The following is a 25,718-nucleotide window of genomic DNA, read 5'->3' as shown; positions in this document are numbered from 1 at the left end:
ACTTAACCCTCATTGCCCTGCAAAAATAAATAAATAAATAAATAAATAAATCCAATGACTAGAGACTTTAAAGAGAGGGAAGGAATCCCATAAGAGATTAGATTATGGGAGCTCAGCACAGAAGGGTGAATGCCAAGGACTTGGCATTAATTACCAAGTTCTCAGAGGATCCAAACAGGGGGGCACACAGCTGGAAGGCTTCTGCTGCCAGATACCTGAGATGCCAAGCCACACCTAGGCTCCAGGGGCAGCAGGCACAGGGGTAATTACCAAAGTGAATCAGCCAATTAGGGTTTGACTGTGGGAAGGAGCTCACCCACACAGCCCTCTGGCCATTTGCTAATGTGGTGGTTTGCCACTCTGGAGACAAATTTAAAAAAAAGAACACCCAAAAACAAACAGGAGAAGAAAATTCAATCCAGAGACAAAATGATGGGTGAGTCTCAGGATCTGTCACCAATTCAATTCAATTCTTTTCACCAAGCAGCTTCTCCGTGCTAGTCATGATGCTAGACAGTCCCTGCTCTTACAACTCTCACAATTCTACTGAAAGAAAATAAGATCTACCCAGAGAAGTAAATAAAAAAGGAAAAGAAATTCAATAAATGCCCCTCAAACACAATCGTTGCACTACCCAGCTCAAGGTGTCCCCACCACTTCCCTGGTGCTCTCTGGAATGCCTGCTCTATGGGGAACAAATTCGATTTCATTCTAACCTCTTTTCTTTCTCTATTCTCCCTTCTGGTACTAACTGAAACCTGGCCCTCTCCCAATAACCCGGCTTTCCTGGCTAGTACTTCCAACACTGGCTACACTTTCCCTCACACTCCCAGACTCACGGGGCATGGTGGAGGAGTTGGAACACTCCTTATTCCCTATTGTCACTTCCAGACTCTCTCTCCACTTCCCTCATTCAGTGAACTCACCTCCTTTGAGGTTCATTCAAGCCATATATTTCACCCAAACAAGCTTCTGGTAGTTGTTGTTTATCAAACTCTGGGACCTTCTTCTTCCTTTCTCAGTGAGTTCAGAGTCTCAATCCACAGTCTTTCTCCCCTACCTACCTCTTGGCCTCATACAAAGAGATTTCACCATATATATTGATGCACACTCAAATACCCTAACTTCCAAGTTCCTTAACTTCCTCCCATCCCATAACTTACTCCTCCACCCACCTCAGTTACACAGAAATATGGTCATACCCTTGATCTTGTCATCACCCACAAAGGCACTACTTCCACATTCAGGGAGTTCCTTTATCTGATCATAATCTACTACTATTCTACCTCTCTCTGTGCTTATGACCCAACTCTTGTTCTCCATCCTCACCATGACACCCAAACCATTGGCCCCTCAGTTCTCTGGCTACACTCCTTTCCCTTCCCTATCTTGACTTTCTTTGGAAGACTAGTTCAACTCTATACTTGCCCTCTTCTCTCAAGTCTCCTGCTCCCTTATCTTATCACTCGTCTTGTCCTGCCAAACCCCCAGTCTCTAATTACTCCAGCCAAACTCCCTCTTTGCTCCTATTCACATGTTAAATGAAGCTAGAGAAAATGATAAAAACATGATAACTGGGTCCACTATAAGTTTATGTTGCATAATCTCACTGTGGCATCTCCATAATTTTTCACTATCCCACCCACCGCAGTGGCTTCTCCAAACTTTTTCATCCCTCCTGAGACTTCCCATGTCTCCTCCTTCTCCTATTTTCTCACATTAGTGAGTCAGCGAGAACTTTGCCTCATATTCCAGTGATAAAATTGAGGCCATGCAATGAGAGACCTCTCTTCACCAACCTCTCCCAGGTTCATATGAAAAGGGCCCTTCTCCTTGCCGAAGCAAACCCTTGTACTTGCACAAGTGATCCTATTTCATTCTATCTTCTCTGGCAGATTGCCCCCTCTACTCTCTCACAAATCTTCCCTCCCTCCCTGTCTACTGACTATTTCTCTGCTGCCTATAAGCATGTTCATAGCTTTTTCATTCTCCAAAAACCCTCACTTAATCCATCCAACCTGGCTAATTATCATCCTATAGGTCTCCTCCCTTTTATGGGTAAAATTCCTGAGGCCATAAAAAATCAATGCCTCAATTTTCCTCTCATTCTCTTCTTAACTCTTTTCAATCTGGCTTCCAATCTCACCATTCAATTCCTCTCTCCAAAATTACTAAAGATCTCTTAACTGCCTAATCTAGTGGGTTTTTTTCTGACTCCTTCTTGACTTCTATATTGCCTTTAACATTGTCAATTACTCTTCTTCACGTTGTATTTAGGTTTTCATGACATTGCTCTCTCCCAGTTGTCCCCCTACTTGTCTAACAACTCCTCAAGTCTCCTTGGTAGGATCTTCATTGTGCCTGCTAACTGCAGATGCCCTCCAAGTCTCTGGCCTAGGCCTTCTCTCCTCCCTCTATACTATTTCCTGAGGTGATGTCATTTGCTCCCAGAGATTCAATGATCATTTCCAGAAAATCTATTTAGTCAGCTCTTCCCCCTCTCCTGACTTCTAGTCTTGCATTTCCAGCTATCTATTGGACATTTTGACTGGATTTCCCATAGACATCTTTTTTTTTCTTTCTTTCTTTTTTTTATTTTTAGTGAGGCAATTGGGGTTAAGTGACTTGCCCAGGGTCACACAGCTAGTAAGTGTTAAGTGTCTGAGGCCGCATTTGAACTCAGGTACTCCTGACTCCAGGGCCGGTGCTCTATCCACTGCGCCACCTAGCTGCCCCTCCCACAGACATCTTGAACCCAACACATAAAAATCTAAATTTGTCTTTTCCCCCAACACCCTCCCCCAGGAAGTAAAGATGAGGAGGGAGAAAATTCCAGGCATAGAGGATAGCCAGTGGAATTGCATAGAACTGGGAGATGTAGTTCTTGTGTGAGATTTAGCTAAGAGGGCAGATTCACTGAATCACAGCATATGTGAAGAGAAGTAAGGTGGAAGATGTCAAGGAAAGGGACAAATTATAAAAGGTTTTTTTATTTGATCCCAGAGATGATAGGAAGCCACAGAAGTTTATTGAATAAGAGGGTGGGTGTGACTTGGTCAAAGCTGGGCTGAGTGGAAGACAGACTGGAATGGAGAGTTTTCAGGAAAATAGATTAAGGGCAGCTAGGTGGCCCAGTGGATAAAGCACGAGACCTGGATTCAGGAGGACCTGAGTTCAAATCTGGCCTCAGACACTTGATACTAGCTGTGTGACCCTGGGCAAGTCACTTAACCCTCATTGCCCCGCAAAAAAAAAAAAGAAAGAAAGAAAGAAAAGAAAAGAAAAAAAAAGAGATTAACCACCACAATAGAGGTTATTGCAACAATCCAGGTACTAGATGATGAGAGTCTGCACCAGGGTGGCAGCAGTGTCAGAGGAGGGAAGAGTCACACAGGAGTAATAGTGTGAAGGTAAAACTGATAGGACTTAGATTAGATGTAGGGGTGAAAGAGGGTGAAGAGTTGAGGGTCATATCTAGGTTGTGAGCTTGAGCAATGGAGAGGATGGTGGTGTCCTTGGCAGTAGTGGGAATGTTAGGAAGAGAGGAAGGCTTGGTCTCACAGAAAGTACATGTCAGAGGCAGGACATGAATCCAGACAGATCTTGGGCTTCCAAAGCCAGTGTTTATCCATTAAACTACATTGCTTCTCCTGCTCCTCAGTATACTATTTATACTCACACACACACACACACACACACACATGTATTTCAGTCATTTTCCAATCTTGTCCAACTCTCTGTGAGCCCATTTGAGGTTTCCTTGGCAAAGATACTGGAGTGATTTGCCATTCATTTTACAGATGAAGAAACTGAGGCAAACAGGGTTAAGGGACTTGCTCAGAGTCACACAGCTAGGAAGTGTCTGAGGCCAGATTATTTACCAACAATGATGTCAATAATGTCTTTTTTTCTTGCCTGAGAGATTTTTGAGTTGGTTTTAAGAGAGTAACTATTTCTATCAGACAAATTAGAACCACTGACCTCCAGGAAATGGGTGATCCATAAAGGTTCCGGGAGTAGCTTATGCATGTGAGGGAAAGAAAAAAAGTTGCCCTTTGAAGTGAACATTTGCTTCTAAAGCTGCAAGAATTCTCCAGCTGAAGACATTCCATCCTGTACAACTTAGAAACCCAAAAACACACAGGTCCTACTTTTCAACAAAGCCCAGTGACTTGTTACAAAAGAATTCTCCATGACTGCCACCAGAGGATTGGGTGGCAAGATATCTTTTTCCTGTGTATAGCCATTGGCTGGTGGCTCCTGCCTGATCACTTAAGGTGCCAAGAGAGATGCCACTCCAGGGAGGGGCAACTCACCCTATCCATCCATGTCACAGGTTCCTCCTCCCCCTATTCCTTCACCTTTCTCACCCCCATCAACACTAGAAGTTGATTGGAGCTTGGCTCTGATAACAGTGATCAATTCCAGTTTTCCTTAAGGAGCAGGTATATTTTCTTCAACTCTTAAGACATGCTTTTTTTTTCTTTTTTAATGTGCTCCAAGCAATCTGTTCTGAATCTTGGGGTGGAAGAATTGGTGCCAGATGGATTATTTCAAGACCTGTTAAGATTTGTTACACGAAACTGCTGACTCGGATTGCAGAGGGCTTAAGGGACCAGCACTGGGACATGGAAAGATCTCTGGTTCTTTTCACCCTTCCCCCAAGTAACAGGGACCCTGGCGCAACCCATTAGGTAAGGGCTGACACTGAGGCTTACTCTGGTGATAAGAACAATGATAATGTAATAATAATAATAATAATAATAATAATAGATAAGGGATATCTCAGTACCACTTTGAAGTTTCCAAAGCCTTTACATAAATTGTTAATTCACTTAAACTTCATGACAATCTAGGAGTTACACATAGCCAAATGGATCTGTAATCTCACCATTTTAGAAGTTTCCTATAATGATACAAATCTTAACTCTTCCATATCTGCCCATCCTGTGTGACTGTAATTGGACATGTTAGAGGTACTTCTCTTCTCCTTCTATCTTTTTTTTGGGGGGGGCAGGGCAATGGGGGTTAAGTGACTTGCCCAGGGTCACACAGCTGGTAAGTGTCAAGTGTCTGAGGCCTCATTTGAACTCAGGTACTCCTGAATCCTGGGCCCGTGCTTTATCCACTGCGCCACCTAGCCGCCCCCCTCTCCTTCTATCTTGAGGGTATTCATGAAACACTCTAGCTACACCCCTGTTATGCCTCACTCTTGCCACATGATCACCCCCACCTCTCTTCCTGTCATCCAATCCATTCATGATGGCCTTTCCTCCAGTTCCTTGGAGTTTCTTCTCCTTGGTTATTATGGGTTCAAGCCAGCACAAATGTCCTGGGTATTTCTCCATTGTTCTCTGTGTGATAACTCATTTTTAGAGTTCCATTTCTCACTGACAAACAGAAACAATGTTTGCATGGAAAAGGCTTGTCTGTGCTTGTGGTCAGTAAAGGAGCTTTGTCATTTTCTGGGAGCAATCCATCATTTTCTCCTTCTCCTGTTCAACTTTGAACCCATCTTGTTGTCTGTCTCATCTGTTTCAGATAGATATGCTTTCAAATAAACTCTGTAGAGGTACACACAAAGGATTGTTGGAATCTTGGCCACAAATATTGTCCATCCACTTGGTCTTTTCTGTGTAGATGGACAAGCTGAACTCCTCTGAGTAATTATAGGTGTCTCTAGGAGGCTCGGCAATGTTCTTGTATTTGATGAAATAAGCATGATGTCCTCCACAAACAGAAACATTTGGAGATTTTGGAAATTCTCACCATCCATAGAGAATCCCTCTTCGTTATAGATTCTGTACTAGCTCTCCTCCCTCCACAGTGGTAAATAACTTTGCCAAGCATACATCTTTTTGATTTATGACTTGTCTGGTATTTATTAGCAGAGAGTTGACAAATAGGGCCATATCTGTTGTTATTATCTTCTAAGGAATTTTGAATAATCTGGATGTGTGGATGGGAGACCCCTCATGTGTTTTGTTCTATATTTCCCGATCTGAAGTCCTTTCTCCTTGGTAGAGAAAACAGAAACAGAAGAACTGAGTATTTCTGTCATCTTTCCATTACCCTTTCTCACTACCCTGCTCATGCAATAGTTTTGTCCCTTACTTAATCTTCTTTCTGAAAAAGTCCTTTGGGTGACGATTAGCATTTGTTGTACCAGTCATTTTTTTATAGAACAATGATACTCTGTTGTGCTTGTCTTCAGTCATCTGCCTTTGTCACATCTTTTGTACTTATAGGATCTTATAGCTAGAAGTGGGCAGCTAGGGTAGTGCAGTGAATAGAGCATTGGGCTTGGAGTCAGGAAGATGAGTTCAAATCTGGCCTCAGATACTTACTAGCCCTGTGACCCTGGTCACTTAACTCCTATTTGCCTCAGTTGCTCATCTGTAAAATGGGGACACTCTGGAGAAGGAAACGACAAACCTCTCCAGCCAGGATCTTGGCCGACAAAACCCCATGGATTTTGTCCATGGGGTCACGTAGAGTTGAACGAGGCTGAATGAGTAGACAAAAACAATAGTAGCTAGAAGGGACCTTAGAATTCATCTAGGCCAACTCTCATTTTACAGATGAGGAAACTGAGGTTCAGAGAGATTAAAGTGATTTGCCCATTATCATACATGGAATAACTGTAACTTTACCTCTGACAAGTACTCTTTTAAATACAGCACTCTTAAAAATCAAAGTTCGTTGACAAATTCCTGGTACAGCCTCATCAGTCTCTTTAAACAGATCCTTCTTTTCTTCCTCATTGAAATGAGTTGTGTTTGTGCCATCAGAATTTTGATCTTCAGACCATACCATCTTCAGACCAGACCACTGACCCTTGTGTCAATTTCCCTCAGGAGTTTTAGACCATGAGATTTTAGCTGTTCAGGGGGAGGGGAACCCTGTGAAATTAGCCTGCTCAAAGTCTAGGGTGTGCATTGGATTAAGTTTTATGTTCCTCCCAACCCAAATCCCAACTTAAGATGCTGTGGTTACCTCCTTCCAAGGTTCCAATCATTTCCACTTTGGCAACCAGTTTGTCCTTGTTTGTTCAGAATCATGTCCCCCCCAAAATGTTCTATTTGTCATTTTCTCCAACTTTTGAAAACTGAAATTATCACTAAGGCAAGTCAAAAATTCATCTGCTGCTCAGCTTGGAGTAGAATTGGGAGCTCCAGTAGATCTATCCAAGTAGTTCTATTTACTAAACACCTACTATGTGCTGGGCATTGTGTTAAGCCCTGTGTATTGAAAAAAGAGCCAGCTCTATGATCAGTGGACCTGGATTCAAGGGATAGCCTCCATACTTTCAATCCTAGATGAGACACATCCCCCATATAAATCTATGAGATCAGGGGCAGCTAGGTGGTGCAGTGGATAAAGCACTGGCCCTGGATTCAGGAGTACCTGAGTTCAAATCCGGCCTCAGACATTTGACATTTACTAGCTGTGTGACCCTGGGCAAGTCACTTAACCCCCATTGCCCTGCACACACAAAAAATTTTAAAATAAATAAATAAATAAATCTATGAGATCAAATTTACCCCATTGCTTTAAAATCTGTTTCATTCTGTTTATTACTTACTTTGCAGAGTTCTATACAAACAGTTCTGGTTCTGGTATTGTTATTGCCCCTCTTCAGAATGTGATGGTAAAATCTTTTAACAACTGGATCTAGGGGGAAAAAATAAAATATGCTCATGATACACTTTTCAATTTAATCTGCATTATTAACATTTTAACATGGTGCCAGGGCTATGCTCCTGGATATTTAGAATAGTTCGACCCTGGAGAAAGTATGAGGATTTGAGCATTTTAGGACTAGAAGTGGAAGAGGGAATCGATTTGAGAAGAGAGGAGAGAATTTCTCTCTTTCCTCCTCCTTCTCCTTCCTACAAGCTATATATCACTCTGAAGCAAAGCCAGTTGAGACAAGAGACCCATGTCCAGTCCCTCTTTGGAGTATGATACCTGACCACAGAGAAGAGAGACTGTTATATAGCCAAGAATCCTTGCAATCAGGGGTTGAGCCACAGAGAAGAGTAGACACAGGGAGATCAACCAAGTGACCTTCCCAATAGAGACAGTGACTCCCAGGGGACAACAAGGAGAAGAGAGGGGACATCCTGAAGCTGGCGAAGTGGAAATCACCTTAGTCACATGTTCTCACAAATGTTGTGCCTTCTCCATTAGTTGATTCTAGTATAGTATAGAGTATACTCTAGCTTACTCTTTCCCCTGATCCTGTGTATATTTGTGGGAGAATGTGCCCCAGATTTATAGGGGAAATTTTTGTAGCCACTTCTGAGTAAATGCCTTAGTAATTGTGTCTAATGGCTGCCTCCCCCTTTTTTAAAATTGATGATTTCTGTTTCTTACATCAGCATGGAACCCCATGTATCCCCCCCTTGCTTGAGAACCATCCCATATGGCAGATACTATTTTATTAAGAGGGGGAAAAGGTCCCTGTCTGACAATTAAAGGCGAGTACATTGCTGGGAGCTTATGAAGTAGAGTTTGAGGAGTTCAGATTCACAATATAGCTTTGAACCTGGGGTAACTAAAGCCACCACCTGAGGACTCAACCTGCAATCTCTGAGTAGCAGGTTGGGAAAATAAGGCCAAAGAGGCCACTACACATATAATGCTGCTCTGAAAATCTTTGCACAGACAGTTGGGGCAGGGTGGGGTCTGGGTTTTTTTGGTTTTTTTTTTTTTTGCAAGGCAATGAGGGTTAAGTGACTTGCCCAGGGTCACACAACCAGTAAGTGTCAAGTGTCTGAGGCCAGCCAGATTTGAACTCAGGTCCTCCTGAATCCAGGGCTGGTGCTTTATCCACTGCACCACCTAGCTGTCCCCTGGGGTCTGTTTTTGATAACACTTTCAGGGAATATTCCCAACCATGGAACGATTGCAACCAAATGTATAAATGTTTTTCCTGTCACTTTTACAATATACTTCCAGATTGCTCAACCCCAAATTTTTCACATTTTCAACGTCACCAGCCATAGATGAGTATACCTGTTTTTTCCCAACCTTGCAGGCATCATTCAGTGTCTTTCCAATGAATCCATTAATATTTGCTAAGTGGAGAGGAGAATGTGATCTCTGTTCATCAGCAGTGGCTTAAGCCATACACTGTAGGAAGTTCAAGTTAACTAAAATAATTGAGCTTAGAAAGATGAGACCTGGGGCAGCTAGGTGGTGCGGTGGATAGAGCAAAGGCTGGTATGGTAATGCTAGTATGTGAATGACTGGGTAAGGGAGAGGGCCCAGTCACCTGGATCAGTCCATCCCTTGTCTTCCTTTGATGAAGAACTTTTCCACAACCTCTTACCACCCACTGCCCCTCAATGGCTACCACCTACAATTTTAGTGTGAACCCTTCTTCCAGTAATACTCTGCAATTCACTGGTACATAAAAAAGACAATGGCCCTAGAAATATACCCGTCACTAGGAACCAACACAATCTCACTGGTGAATCTGGGATAGCTCTTCTGGGCCAGGGGACCAAGTCTGAGCTCCCCTACCTGGGATTATACATGATTACACCCCCCAAACCCCAACATCTGCTCTAATCAAGCCAAATCGACTCCTACACATTTCCACCCCTCAAGTTTTGTCTGCATCATCTGGAATTTTCTCTCTGCCTGGTCAAACCCCATGACATTTCATGTTTTAAACATTTTAAAAACTTTATTTTTGCGGAGCTGCTGCTGTCGCCATGACCCACGGTAATCAGCGTGAGCTTGCCCGCCAGAAAAACATGAGAAAGCAAAGCGACTCAGGCAAGGGAAAACGCCCGGATGACAGGCTCTCTGCCGCTGCCCGAAAGCAGAGGTAGCCCCCGGGCGGGGGAGAGGGTGGAGGACCAGATGAAGATGGAAACACCCAAGAGATTTGGAAGGATGGGGGAGGGTGGAGGCAAGAGGATGTATTAGAGGCAGTCTCTCCTCTTTCCCCTCCTTTCACCCCACTGCAGGACTGAGCCAGCCCTACAAATTGGTAGCTTAGGACCATATAGAAAAGGCTTGGCTAGACAGCGTCAGTATGACTTACAGTCTTGGTTAGCTACGTTTCAGGTATTGCTGTGTTTCTGGGTCCCATGTTCCCCTTCTGTGCTCTTTCTTTATCTTCGTCCCCCTCCCCCCCCCCAGTATTGCTAAGTGTGATGAGGCACAGTCTGGGTCTGTATGGTGAGGTTTTTGGTCATGTAAAAGGAAGGTATCTGTCTTCTGAGCTCCAGCTCTGTGGCCTCACAGGGTTGTGAGCAATTCATCTACACACTGATTACCCCTGCCCACATCCATTTTATCCTCTCTGCCCTTTATCCCCTGCGTCCTGTCCTTTTTTGCCCTCTGGTACCCCCAATGCCCCATCATCTCTACCTCCAGGGACTCGGAGATAATGCAACAGAAGCAGAAAAAGGCCAATGAGAAGAAGGAGAGCCCAAGTAACTCTGGCTCACGCCCATCTCTCTTGCCGATAGACCGTGTGCCTGGAGCCAGTCCCGTCACGGTCTCACCTCCTCCTGTAGCGCTCACAGGTCCCAGAACTGATGGCATTCCCTTTGCCCTGTGTCTGCAGTGGGTTCCCTCTGTGCATCCTTCGCCCCAGGCAGCCTTGCTGTCCGTTAAGGGCATTCCTCGGGGTGGGGTGGGGGGCCTACCCTCTCCCAGTGTTTTTTATTCCTACGGGGCTTACCCCAGAGTATTAAAAGTAGCTTTGTAAAAAACAAAACAAAACCCCCCAAAACAAAACAAAAAAAACCTTTATTTTTAGTTTATGGAATAAAACAAGCATTTTAAATAACACAGTATAATTTTTAAAAAAGATGATTGCACAGGAAACTGCAAATCTATTATGTGCAAGTTGCTGTTCCTTTTAAATATATAATAAAGTTATCGTGCAAATTTCTTCCTTCCTTTCTTTCTTTTTCTTTCTTTCTTCCTTTCTTTCTTCCTTCCTTTCTTTCTTCCTTCCTTCCTTCCTTTCTTTCTTTCTTTCTTTTCCTTTCTTTCTTTCTTTCTTTCTTTCTTTCTTTCTTTCTTTCTTTCTTTCTTTCTTTCTTTCTTTCTTTCTTTCTTTCTTTCTTTCTTTCTTTCTTTCTTTTTTTGCCTTTTTTTCTTCCCTCCCCTACTTCCACCCTAGAGGTGTGTTCCTTACTTGAGGATTTTCCTGGCACCTCCCCCACAAGTTGCTAATAAAAGATTATCGTTATGGTTAACACATTGCATATTAGGCACTGTGCTAAGCGCTTTACAAATATCTCATTTGAGGCAGTTGCTGCCCAGGAGTTTCTCTTGCTTTTATCTCTGGTCCCTCGTGGCCTCGCAGAACCACAACCAGGCCGCTGCCATCGCTGCCACCGCCTCCTGTATAACGAGGCTGAGCCTGGGGTAGGGGGCAGCCCAAGGATCCGTGGGCAACAGGTTACAGCAGGAATTGATGACCCTAATGATGTCTGGAGACAAAGGAATTTCCGCCTTCCCAGAGTCAGACAATCTCTTCAAATGGGTTGGGACCATCCATGGAAGACCTGAAGTACAAGCTCTCCCTGGAGTTCCCCAGTGGCTACCCATAGAATGGTCCCACTGTGAAATTTGTCACACCTTGTTACCATCCTAATGTCGACACCCAAGGCAATATCTGTTTGGACATCCTCAAGGACAAGTGGTCAGCTCTGTATGATGTCTGTACAGGACTGTATCATACTGTTTTCCTTTTTTCTTAAACTCTAGTCCAGCCCTCAACATTAATGTATAAATTTGTTTTGTTTTGTTTTTAAAAAACCCAAATATCTCATTTGATCTTCACAACAAGCACGAGAAGTAAGTGCTATGGTTATTATTCTCATTTTCCTCATCAGGAAACTGAGGCAAATAGAGGTCGAGTGACTTGCCCAGGGTCACACACAGCTAGTAATACTCTCCTTGTATTTATTTTGTATTAGCTGTCTATGCATTGTTCTTCACCCACCCCACTCCCCCCAACCCTACTTCCACTGTCCCCAGTAGATCCCTGAAGACAGGGAGCATGTACTTTTCTATCTTTAGAACCCTGGTGCTTAGAACGGTAACCTGAACATAGGCAACTAAATGATTGTTGAATGAATGAATGAATGAATCCACCCACCCATCAATCCATCCATCAATAACATTTTGTTCGTTGTCATGGATTATTATAAAGATGCCAACCTAAGCTCAGCCTTTCTTCAGTAGTTTGTAACACCTTGTACATAGTCCTAGCACCTCCTGAGGTCCTTTTGAAATGACTTAAATCTAATACAATAGGGTTGAGCCAGGACAGCCCTTGCTTCTAAGCATGCAAGAAGACACCACCTTTGCTTATGAACCTTCCCAACAGCAGTCAGACAGACTGATCACTTATTTAGACATTACCTTTCCATCCCTATTGCCCAGCAGAGAGAGATTTTCCCCCCTTGTTGTTACACATCAACTCTTCTCATCTCACTTTAAGGACTACCACAAGGTTAAATGTTTCAGATCTGTCAGAGGTGGGACAATACAAGGAATTTCATAGGCACAAAGGGATAGTCACTACCGGTTACCAGCTAGCTGCCTGGAAGTAGAGAGGAATTCATTTTAAGTAAGAGTGAATAAGTTGGAGCAAAACAGCATGATTTTCAATCTCTCACAATAATGACGCATTAGTGGCCCTTCAGATCATGGCTCTCTTTCTGACTGGTCCTCGACCATCAGTTAAGTGTCTCCATGACTGTAATTAGGATGCCAGGCCCTTTCTCGGTATGCAGATATCACCTTTTATTACCGTAGCTTCTCCTATTTGAAACTGATCCCCCTCTGCAGCTGGATGTAGGGTAGCGAAGCTTGTAGTCATGTTTAACTTGGGGGATTTGGTGTAAAATTGGAGGGGAGAACTGACACTGGCTCCTAAGTTTGTCCACGGTCTTCCAACTGCTCAGATGCTTTAAAACAAATAAGCTATTACTGCTTTCTGTGACATATGGGCTGAGATGAAAGGGACAAAAAGAAAAAGATAAAGCATTTCGTCAGACAGCTACTTAAAATGTGATCTAGATTACCTTGATGTCAAGAACTGTGTCATTGTGTCTTTGTGTCTCTGGCTGGGTACCTGGTACACAGTAGGAGGTTAATAAATGCTTGCTCGATTGAATTTCATTGCCCTCCATACTGTTTGCCTTCAGTTTGTTCTACTTTTCCCAAATATAACTTAGGTATTAGAGGGATTTTGATATCCGTATTTTTTTTTTAAGAAAAATAAATGGTCAGATATCTGTAGTCTCAATTCTGTGTTTACTAGGCCACAAGAGTTATTTGTCTATTCTAGGCACCCACATGAGGGTTGGATCTGTCTATCCAGAGTAAAATGATTAACAGCAAATACAGCACTTATTGTTTCATGATGAATGGAAGAAGACTCCCGATTCTTGCCTTTATTACCCTATTTGTTTGCTGACTTAGTTTGCATTGTCAAGATTATCTCTATAAGCAAGAGAGGTAGGAACTTTATAGTCTAATTTATAAGGAGGTCTTAGCATATGGGAATCCCTCAAATTCACATATTTTCCACCCCGGTAAACTTTTATAATCTGAGCCAATGATCTATGTCCACTGTTGACTTCTGAATAACTCCACAAATTCCTTTAAAAGGAAAGATGCAATGAATACAATTTATATTTCTCTATCCTGTAGTGGCTGTAACATATCATTTCCTTTGCCCAGGGCTGCTGTTACTGAGGAAGTGTGGCTGAAAAGATCCCTATTATTTGTGGTCCTTTCTCCCTAAGCATTTCAGTAGCCAATCCAACGGTTGGTAGCTGTATCTGCTAGGCTAACATGTTTAGTGGCCCCCTTTACCCTTTGGGGCTAGATTAAGTTTTTGCTTTAAGTAGCATACTCAATCTTCAACTGCTGTTAGTTTTGTTTCCTGCTATTCTTTCTAAGAATCAACATCTTTTAAATGGCCTAACCTTGTCATTTGATATTCTCTGGTTAAGAGAAGTGGTCAGCCCTATCGTAATAAACCCAACTGTAATATGCGTGAAGTAGAAACTATGACCTCATAGTGAGGCACTGGATAGACAATCCAAGAACCTTGGAGTTTAAATTGAATGCCATTTAACTAGGCGACTTCGGGCAAGTTCTAACATTTCTTTGGAGGTAGGATTGGAAGAGAAGGACCCTTCCAACCCTACAGCTATGAGGAAGTACAGGGTATTCAGGGAGGACTACCCTGTCTGATGTGAGGGCTTACCGAGCCCTTTTCAGCTGCTCAGCCACCTTCAGTGTCCACCTTTATCCAACTTTTTTGCAAAGTAATAAACATTTTTATTTAGTTTTGGGTTCCAGTTTTTATTCCTTGTTCCCTCCCTCCCCTCCCCCTTCCCTGATACGGTGAGCAATCAGATATAGGTTATATATACATGTATGATTATCTCTACTTTTTCTTATCTGCAGCTCCAAGAAGCTACAGCATGTGCAGTGACCACACACCATCATGGCAGATGGGCTAAATCAGGTTAAGGGTAACTGATGGGTCACAAACCTGTAGGGGAATTAGGGGGATGTCTACCCCAGGCATATTAAGACCTCCTGGCAGAATGGGGGAATAACAATTTCTTCCAATGGCCATGAAGGCCCCTGAAACAGGCGCTTGTGAAAGTGCCACTGCATCCTGGGCCATTTGCAAGTTGCCCTGACTTTTGTCTTGCCTCTGGACTTCAATGACTGGAAGAGAGTGAAGGCTGATGACTGTGCAACCCCACCTCACTTACATGCAAGTCATCACCCTGTGATATCAATGGTGCGCTTCAAAAATGAAGGCTAAAAAACAACAAAATTTAAAATCTGGCAAGTGCTTGAGCCCTGTTGGTTTTCGACATGTTTTGGGACACTGGCCTGGTAATACTGCTCTGCTTAACTAAGGTTGTGATCCTGACAGTGACCTTGATGTCCAAGTTCATAGGATCATTGGATTGAAAGCAGAAAAGACCTTAAGAAGTCTAGTTCAAACCTCTCCATTTTAAAGCTAGGGTAGTGAAATATCTTCTATCCCATGACTAACTCAGTAGGTGTTCAGCTAGCTAACTCAATGGAATTCCTCCTTTCCCATCACGCCAGACCTTAGTGTGGTGCCAAATCATCTTTAGTTGGAAGGGGAGGCCTCCTTTCTACCTGTCTCAGCCAAGCTGCCTTTTGTACCCCCTCCACATTCTGCTCCACTTATGTCTCTTGCTCCCTCAGTGTAATAAGTAGGAAGGATGGGAAAGCCGGAGTGGAGTACTTTGAGCATTCAATTTAGGAATACTGATACTAAATACATCATCTTTCCTCCCCACCCCCAGCACTTCATGGCTTTGTTAGGGTGAAGGCTAAGGACAACTTGGCTCCTTTTCCACTAGACCTGAGCCTTAGGACCTGAGACCTTGTAAGGTCATCAAGAAACCAAGATGAGAAGAGGCTTAGGTGCTTCAGCCACCACTGTCCATGTTCCCAAATAGTTTCTGATGAATAGGATAAGCCCAAGTGCCCCACATAACAAGACAACCCAGGAAAATGCTTGGATCTCACCCTTCCTCAGTTTCCTTCACTGTTGTAGATGCTCAGAAGAATTTCACCTGGAGTGTGGGAAGCAATAACCTAAAGTATGTACTTGCTAATATTAAATACTGGCTAATTTTCTCTTCAAGAAGTACAAGTCAGTTTCCAAACATTAATTTGAAGGGTTGAACCTGCCTTTTAGCATATTCCTATGTATGGAGCAAAGGGCTGTTTTAGGAATACATCAGGAACAATCTTACGTTAGGACAGAATAGGGCTAGAAGGGACTTCTAATACCATCTAGTCTAAGAATTCAGTAGGAATTATTACAGTGACAACTATCTAAATGTAAAGTTTCTCTGACACAGCTAAGTTTTGGGGGGTTATTCTTTCTCTGATTATATGGTTTGGCAACATACCTAACTACATATATGTATGTAAGAACTGATGTGGGGGCAGCTAGGTGGCACAATGGATAAAGCACCAGCCCTGGATTCAGGAAGACCTGAGTTCAAATCCGATCTCAGACACTTGACACTTACTAGCTGTGTGACCCTGGGCAAGTCACTTAACCCTCATTGCCCTGAAAAAAAAAAAAGAAAAAGAAAAAAAAAAAGAAAAAAGAAAGAAGAACTGATGCTGGATAGAAAATACCAGTTCTTACAGGGAATTCTTCTGAAGTTGTAAAGTTCAACTGTATTTCTTCAGTTTGTTGAAATGACTAATATAATCAATAAGAAAAAATAATCAATTGCTTTTTCAATAATGGGAGATTATCGACCTTTATGGGTGGAGGGAAAGGACTTAAAATAGCCCCTTGTCCTTCCTCTGAAAGCCTCCTAAATCAGATCTAGCCCAGAAATTGCTTCCTCTTCCAGTAGGACTACCTTGGTAGTACTGGCATCCCCTTAATAAGGATGGAACTTTCTATCTATCCATTGATATCTGCTATCTAATGGATTAAAAAAAAAAAAAGTACTTAAGTATTAACTGCATGCCAGGCACTATGCTAAGTAAGATGTCTGCTTTTGCACAGTTTCTAACTTATTTGGATGCTCCAGAAACACATAGCAAATATTCAAATCAATTCTTACATTATTAATTTTCAAGTAAATAACTGCCTGAGTAGGGTAAATCATGTGGTCAACTTTTAGTTTATAATTTCTGACATACTATCATTTCCTGAAATGGGGACAATTTCCTCTTTGCCTATTGATGTTGAGGGAACAGTCCTCTGAATACTTTTAGATTAGGCATGCTTATTGTTCAATATGAAATGTCTTTGGCTCCCATTCAGGGTCTTTCTTTACATGTTATTAGTAAAGCCTATACCTAACTGAACTCTGCTCAGCTTAGTGAGGAGTGAGGAAAGGCAGAAAAGGACTTACATTTTAGAAGCTAAATCTGATTCTGGGGGAGAATTACGTAAAAAAAACCTTCTTTAGCATAAGCAGATAAAAACTGCAACAAAACTGGGGAATCACCTTTTTTGAAGGTTAAAAATCTGTAAAAAATTAAAGCTTCCAGATTTAAATTTTACTATTTTATTTGTGAAAAAACTACAAGCAGAATTCATAAATAGACATTTCTATTTAAAGCAGGAAAATGATAAAGTGGCTTCTAATAACATAGTCGTGCACATGCCAGTAACAGGAATATATTAACATCTTTTATTTGCTAGACAAAGAGCAGTGTCCGATATAAATTTTCCCAAAACATTTAAGACCTGTGAATTTCTGACCAGTTCACAAAACCACCAATTGACACTTTAGCATGAAGATAAAAACAAACCTAACAGACTGTCAGCTCTAAAGACTTTACAGAGCAGAAACTTTCAAAAGCGTTATACAAGCTGTCTTTCTGGGCAAATGAAAAATATAGCTCGTATAATACATTAACAAAAATTCACAAGATAAGATTATGTTTTGACATACTTAACAAGCATTCTCTATTTGTCTCCAACAAACAAAGCTAAGGAAATAATGTAACCATCTTTACACAGTAAATTAAGGTTACAAGTCATACACAAGAACAGAACTGCTTGCGCATTAAAAACTGTTCAGCTCCATTGTCATACATTTCTAAATGTTGGCTCTTAAACCATTTTCGGTTACATACAAGCAAAGGTTATTATATATTCAGCAATTAATAAATTTTCAATAATTTAAGATATGGTAGCTTAAAAAAGTAGACTGAGAATGGTTTTGATAAGGCAGGTGAAACATCTTAGTGGAACTAAACTCACAGAAGCGTCTGCCAATTTTTTTTTATAGTTAGCCAAATTTAAACTGAAAGTTACTGATTAAAATAAATATTTTTTGTCTGTGTTAAATGTTTACTTTTTTCATTGCATGACTCAAGTAGAGCAAGTCAGGCAAGCTCTGTGTGTCTGTGTGTGCATGCACACACACGTGTGAGAGACTGTGTGGCATTAAAAAAAAAACTGAAACTTGCAAGCATAACACTGTGCTTTTTTTTTTTAACCTGCGTTCTGTGCCACTGAATACCAAGTATTTCTGGTCCTTAATATATGTGTGTGTTTATGTATGTATATGCATGTATGCATACATACATATACTCAAATATGAATATCTGTATACGTATATGCACACACACACATATAATCTACACTAGTGTTTTTATGTGCTGCAAAAGCAGGAAATCATGGGAATTCCATTTCCAGAATACATGCCTGAGGGGCGTAATCAGTTTCAGAAATTAAAAGTCTAAAAGTACCTACACTACCTTAACAGAATACACAACAGCAGCTAAAGGACTGGCCCAACAATGAAATTTGACTGCTTAGCTAGCAACTTCCACTTTTAGCTGCAATTTCTAGTCAATGCAGAGTTTTATTCCATTTGTTCCAAAGCATTCCTCCTCCCTTTCTTTTTCCCCTCCCTAAAATAAGTTAATTTATCAAGGAGGCAAAACTGAAAAACCAAGACATTAGCAATGAATGAATTAGCAGCCTATGAGTAGCTGGTTAATCAGCTTTTCCACTAAACTAGGGGTCCATTCACTTTACATGAAACTAATTTTGAAAAAATACACACAGTGTTTCTGAACAAAGTGCAAACTAACACTTACTGATTCATAAAAAGCAGTGCAACATACACATTAGTTTGGTGGTATTTTAAGATTTATTTTTTTGTAAAATAAAAAACTTAGCATTTCCATACACCTCTGGAAAATAAATATGGCTGACCAAGTTTACCCTCCCTGAGACCCTTAATAAAAGGAATATTAAAACTTTAGAAGGAATGTCTTTGCAATATCCCACTAACATTAAAATGTGGATTTAAAATTCATAGTCAAACCACTATGTATTATATATTCTGATGCCATGGAAAGCATCTAATTTCCTTTGGTTCATTAATAAATACTTTAAAAACGTATTTAAAAAAGGTAATTACAACTTGCATCTTTGATACAAGCATAATTTAAAAAGAGGGGAACATTGTCCATGCATTTTAGACTAGGACTATAGCAACAAATGGCACTGCTTTGTAATCTATACTTTTGAGAATATAATTTAAATTATGATGCATTAGTGACTACAGAATAGTTTTAATGTAAATGTGAAAGGAACCTTGCCTGTTGGCTACTCAAAAATCAAGCTGATAATTTACTTTTTACTCAGTTGCCTCCATATACATAAGTTATTTTTTTCCCAAACCAAGTTATCATAACATAATCTGGTGCATCATTACAAATTGGCTGCTCTCACATGTGAGTACCTAAAGCATGACCATATATATATATATTGAACTGGCTCTGTGCTTGAAATGATTCAGAAGCACCCTGGGCCACATGAGTAAGTGTATAAAAAGCGATACAGATAAAAGGCTAAAAGAAAAAACAAAATTAGAAAAAAAGTTACACTAGTGTTTTCAAGGGACAATAAACAGGAACCAAACTGCAAAGTAACTAAGAGGCTTGGAAGAATTTCCTTAAGTCAGATCATTTTTGTATTGAGGGGGGAAAACTAGCCCCATAAGCATGAGCTACGCTTGTGTCTTGGATGCTAGCATGAAAACCATTCACAACTGAAGCTTCCCACGATAGAATACCAATGAATTTCTACAAACTTTGAAAATCACCATGTTGGTATTAAACATATATAGTTCATAATCCCCTTTCAGAAAACAAGCAGATCTAGTGGGGGGGGGGGGAGAGGAGAGAAGAGGGAAGAGAAGCTAATGGGTGGGGAGAGGAGGGGAAAGAAAGACAAAATTTAAATACAAAAAAATCACTATGCAATGTTACATGGAAACAAGTAACTGCTTACTGTATTGACTGAAAAACATTCCAGCCCTACAATTACAGTGTTGATTTTAATGTTTTAAATCCTAAAACTAACAGACACTTTACAGATTTTTTTTAATAATTACCTCAGTCATGAACACAGGTCTGGAAAATGGATGGAATTCAAGTTACAGAATACCATATTTTTATGAATGGCTATGCAAGAATTAGCAATGTTAACATGTAACCATAATTTACTTGGCATTCTGAAGCCAGTTTAAATTACTTTTGAATGATCAAGCACTTCCAACTGGACAAGAGAACTTGTGACTTGTTATTCTATTGCAAATGCAGGATGGATATCTGGAGCAGTCTTGTAATCTGAGATCACATTGCTTAAAAATATAAATTTATAGCATCCAGTACTCTTTAGACAGATGAGAGACTGAAGTTCCCACGTAGGTTGGAACATACTTCATATAAGACTGGTTTCAATTTAGTTTCAGCACTTTTATTGAAGGGACTGTCCCAGATCTGTAACTGTTCAATGTTGTTTTCACTTCACAGTGTATCAAAGCACCAGCGTTGCCATGTATTGGTTTCAAATAACCCTTTATATATATATTTTTATATTTATATATATAGTTATATCAAAACTGATAGTACATAGTATAACTGGAAGAAAGAACTAAACTTAAAGGATATGCTGAAAAGGATGGAGTCTGTGAATGCAATAAATAAAGCCCCCCCCTCCCTGCTTAGCCCACCCCCCCTTCCCCCCAAAAAAACCCCCAACAGTTGTAATGTACATGGAAAATTGTGCACAGCAGATTTTTATAAAAAGTAGATTCAGGAGCACATCCAATTATAAATGATTGTTAGGAAAATCATATAAAACAATGGAATACATAAAAGTGTCAAGAGTAATCGTCAGGGTGCGAAATTCCTTGCTGGCCAGATGCCCATGGCAAGCAGAAAATGATCCCGGTAGCATCACTAGGCCGATGTCCACAGAAGAATCTCCAGGGATGCAAGCAGCATGGGCAGGTGGAAGATTTGAATTTCATACCCTGATTCATAGTTTTCACAATTCCATGTGCAATTTCAGAAAGATTCATCATTTACTGCTGACATGTCGCCCTTGGGTGTTGAGGAACGGGATGAGCCTTTGTCTGTGCTCTCCGATCCAGAGCTGCTCTGGTTCTGCTGTTCTGATCCTGCACTGGAGGTCACTGTCGATGATGATGTCGAAGAAGAACGAGTCTTTTCTTTAAAGTCTGTGATAATGACTGTGACATTCCCCACTGTTACTGCCAATTGCTGTGCAGTGCTCCTGTCCACGTTTTTCAGCCGGGGCCTAAAAGAATCATCATAAGAAACATATATTATTCCATGTCCTTCACATACAAGTTCCCGATTCGGCAGATAATTTACCTAAGGAAGATATTCAGACTGCTTTTCCAAATTTCCAGTGAAATCAGGGGCTCCAGAGTAATTAAAATTCTTCACTAATATTAGTCAGGATATCAAGAAGTTTAAATTTTGACTTCTGGCTTTTCTATCAAAATACCATCTTAGTTCAAGAGAGAGTTAGCAGTAACAAAGTAGAGTTGGTAGGTACCAAAGAGTACTCCACTGTCACAAGACTATTTCTATCAAAGAAATGAAGGGAGACCTATATACTGTTCTGCCCTTGAGGCATTTGTGATGCTGCTCACTGTCTCACTCCAGATTTTCACTGTCCCATTCAGAAGGTCTCCCTGTTTAAGGACAAAGCCCACTTTAAGAACCATCAAAAGGCAGTGACAACACTATGATAACCACAAGATTTAGTTTCTCTCCTAACCGTGTGTCTTGCTGACTACTCTGTCCCTTGTTTTCCTGTTCTGCCTATAAAACCTAAGTAAAAAAGATTTTAAAATTTAAAAAAACTGGATCTTTGTGATTCTACAAATGATAAAATTCTACTAAAAGAGGAGTGGGGTGGGTGGTAGACCAGAAGTTTGTGTGTGTGTGTGTGTGTGTGTGTGTGTGTGTGTGTGTGTGTGTGTGTGTGTTGGGGGAGGGGGGGGAAAGAGGGAGAAGAGAGAGGAGAAATAGAGAAGAAGCTGCCTCTTCCAAATAAAATATTTATGAGTGTAATGTGCTAGGCACTGTGCCAAGTGCGTCACAATTATTCTTATTTGATCCTTACAACAACCCTTCAATATAGGTGCTATTATCATTTCCAGTTTTACAGATGAGGAAACTGAGGCAAACAGGGATTAAATGACTTGCCCAGGGCCACACAACCACTACAAGTCTAAAGCCAGATTTGAATCCAGGACTTCCTAACCCCTGGCCCAGCACTCTATCCATTGTGCTACCAAATAAAGACATTTTATCCAAAGGCCACAGTTTGTGATGAGATAGCTATGCATGCTAATACTCATGAAAATATTTCAACAGGGTGTTTTCATTTTCATTAGGGTACAGTGCTCTGTAAGGAGAACAAATAGTTTTCCTTCAAATTAGAGAATTTATACAAGTTGCTGAACCAATGAACGCTTAGGTAAAATACTCCCCCCTTCTGCAAATCTTTTACAAGCCCAGAATGGGCACTGATTTAGTTTTTCTTCTGCTTTGTTTTTTAGGTCAAACATAGTAAATTACAGCTGTATATCCTAGAAATTTCAAGTGGAATGTCCCTCCACCTGAAGTTCAATAGACCTAAAAGAGAACTTCTCTTTTCCCCTTCATTGCTTTCCAGGCTGCACTCCTGACTTCTCAGACTTTTACTATAATGACTGTATTTGGGGCACTATTCTCCCCTCTCTGCTTATATCTTTATTCGTTGTGCCTGGCACATATGCTTGCTGACATGACCCCCCAACCTCAATTAGTTCCCTTTTTTGCAAACAGTGGATACAGAATACAAAACTATGGATATGGAGTCAGAAGACTTGGCTCAAACAGTTAGAATTTCTATAGCCTCATCTGAGGTAAACAGGTGGTGTAATGGAAGAGTGAGAATTTAGCCTCAGTTTCTTGATTTGTAAAACAAGGATAATAACAAAATCACCAACTCAGACTAGCTGGTAAAGATAAAGTAAGATAACATATTTAAAGTACTGTACAAACCTTAAAAAGCTCTATTTACATTTTCTATTACGTAACTCTACACACAAGTATTTTAAAATACAGCCAGCTATTATAATTAAATAAATTGCAATCATTATTTCACCCTGTCCATTTGTGGGTTCTACTGCTTCAGGAATTGTCCTATGGATTATTTGAAGGTATGTGGAGGGGTCTTGGGGAGAGGTCAGGCAAGTCACTGTCTTTCCTCCACCATCTTGGCTCTGCCCCAATTGCAATCATTATTAGTGCTTAGAGAGAGGAGTCTGGATTTAGGATGATCTGGGTTCAAACCCTACATCTCTGACCAATGTGACCCTGAGCAAGTAACTGAACCTCTCAATGCCCAAGGCAATTCTCAGATACTGGCATAGGAAGAGGCTGTTTCCTCACTGAGAGCTGCCTATGCCAGTACAATCAAAGATCCCATCCTTTTCCTTATCAGAGCCAAAACAAATTCTTCCCCTTTTCTTCCACTGCCAAGCCATGCCTTTCTTTCCCCATTCCTACTGCTATTACTATTCACAGAAACCTATATCTCTGCCAATTCATTTTCCTGCTTATAGTCTGCCCTTGATCCAAAATCCATCCTATGAAGAGCTGTCAAATCTCCTCAACATGGTTTCCTTCTTCTCTAAGACTTTACTAACCTGAAGTCCAAAGTCCTGTACTCTCTCCACTCACCTACCCAGCTGACCCACTCAACTGCAATCTCTCCTTGTAAACTTTGAGTAACTGTTTTCATTTGGCACCTAATCATATACTTATTGCTTTCATCTCGTCACCTCACTAAGATCTAATAACATTGTAGCAATCTTTTAATCAATGATAATTGGATAAGACTAGCAGGAAGAGACTAGTCAGACATCATTGTAAATTTCTTCTAAATTTCCGTGCTATGGTTATAGAAAGAATGTAGAGAGAAATTATGTCAGTCTGAGTAAGCCTAAAGAGAACTGAGAACAAAAATACTTTCTAAAGGAATGCAAAAGCCTCAATTCAAAAGGAGTTCAATCTAAATTAGATACAAAAATGTTCTATATTTGCAAAAAACACATTCTAATAATTTCAGATGTGAAGTGATGAAATCAACTATACCTTACAACTTGAAGGGCCACTAAAACATTCTAGTAATGATGTTGCCTATCTTCTATTTTTGACCAGTGATGGAAATGTTATTTTTAGACAATAAATTTTAAGATCATTATCTGTGCCTCTGTAGGCTAACAGGTATACATTTTTCACTGGCTAAAACACAATCAATTTGCCAATTTGATGCTAATTTCTTACCTTGAAGTGTGATTTGAATCACTGGTCTTTGTTGTAGCATTCCCAGACTGTATACTGTTTGCTTCACTAGGAGGATCTTTCAGAATATCTGACTTTGGTCTAAGAGGAAGGAGCAAAAATATGCTTCAGTAGAATTTATGGGTTCATTTACAATTTAATAAGCTCAACTGTGAATGACAAATTTCTGGCTTGCTTTGAGACTTACTTTGTCTTCTTGTTGGTGTTTTTCTTTGTAACACTAGGGCTAATTTCTTTCTCTTTATCTGGTTTCTCTTTTTCCTGCTTTTCGACTTTTTCCTTCTTCTCCTTTTTAGGTGGTGGGGGAGTGGCGTATTGCTGTGCCACTTGTTGTGCAACCAGCTGAGAATTTATTCTAGGTTTTCTGTAAATAGAGGAAAAAGGCGATTGTCATTTACTTCATTAACAAAGTTATTTTGAATAAATGGGAATATTTTAAAATTCACATTTGCCAAACTACAACCCACTAAATATAATCAAGAAAAATTTTCTTCATTTCAGTTTTAATAGTAATAAATGCTCTCTTGCAAATTTCCAAATATTCTAAAAGAAAATTTTTTCTTGTACAGGAGCACTAGAAACAACTTTAAGAGACATCAAGATTGTATTAATTGGCAGATTTAAAATAAGCTTTCTTACAATCTTCAATGTCCTTTTATAAGATATTGGAAATCTCTTAAAAGGAGAATGAAATTAGAAGTGTCAGCCATTTATCTGCCAAACTAATTTACTGAACCCAAGTCTGCTCCCCTGCAGTTTTCTGCACGAGTAACAACACATCTGATCAAGAAAAGGTAACTGAAGTTTCTATTCATTCCCAGTAGGGGCTGAAGATTAAAAAAAACTTTAACAAACCTAAGACAAATGGTATATTCACAGGGCTATCAACAGTCATGTCTGTGCCAATCTCCAACTGACACCGTCTTAGAACCATTGTCTACATGTTCTAAATGTGCCAAGTTTCTCAATGCATGTTCCTTCAGACTGTAAAGAATTAATTGTTAAAAATTGGTCCACACGAGACCCAAAGGGAAAGCACTGCATATCCACATTAGGTTCTGTCTGTGTAAGATAAATTACTCAGACTTTCTTACGTGAAACAAGATACTACAAATAAAGGACCTAATAAATAATGTAACCATGGATGTGAAACAACCTATTTCTACAATGTAAAAATCTGTAAATAAATCAACTAAGAAAACAACCAAAAATTCTACTGAATGACAGACTGTGAGAATTAAAAAAAAGCTTAATAATAACCAACTCCTTATTTTCAAAGAGAAAAATGAAGTCCATCATATCAGTCTTAACTTTCACCCATCCATCCATCCATTTTCTACATCTTTCTAAGCCCATTCGTGGCAATATGGGGGAAACCTCTTTTTCTCCCTCTTCAAAAGGGTACATAGTAAATTCTTTCTGTTGACCTCAGAATTAACCACCTTTGATAACATAGTAGGGTCATGGTCTTTCTACCAGCAGTTTTCCTTATTTCTTTA

At 40.4% G+C, this 25,718-nt stretch overlaps 1 protein-coding gene across 1 annotated transcript in view; it reads right to left on the bottom strand.

Annotated features, from left to right (window-relative positions):
• Nucleotides 1-20,582: 20,582 nt before the first annotated feature.
• LOC122734688 (RING1 and YY1 binding protein) overlaps nucleotides 20,583-25,718 on the bottom strand; it is a 69,954-nt gene continuing 64,818 nt past the window's right edge. Inside the window, exons 3-5 of the mRNA XM_043975693.1 lie at nucleotides 24,407-24,583; nucleotides 24,202-24,300; nucleotides 20,583-21,151 (exon numbers count right to left, since the gene is read on the bottom strand). Coding sequence (XP_043831628.1) covers nucleotides 20,899-21,151; nucleotides 24,202-24,300; nucleotides 24,407-24,583 — 529 coding nt within the window. The 3' untranslated portion in view covers nucleotides 20,583-20,898. The remainder of the gene's footprint in view (nucleotides 21,152-24,201; nucleotides 24,301-24,406; nucleotides 24,584-25,718) is intronic.

The sequence above is a fragment of the Dromiciops gliroides genome, chromosome 1 (assembly GCF_019393635.1).
Source record: "Dromiciops gliroides isolate mDroGli1 chromosome 1, mDroGli1.pri, whole genome shotgun sequence".
NCBI classification, from domain to species: domain Eukaryota; kingdom Metazoa; phylum Chordata; class Mammalia; order Microbiotheria; family Microbiotheriidae; genus Dromiciops; species Dromiciops gliroides.
This window is presented reverse-complemented; position numbering and strand designations above follow the sequence as displayed.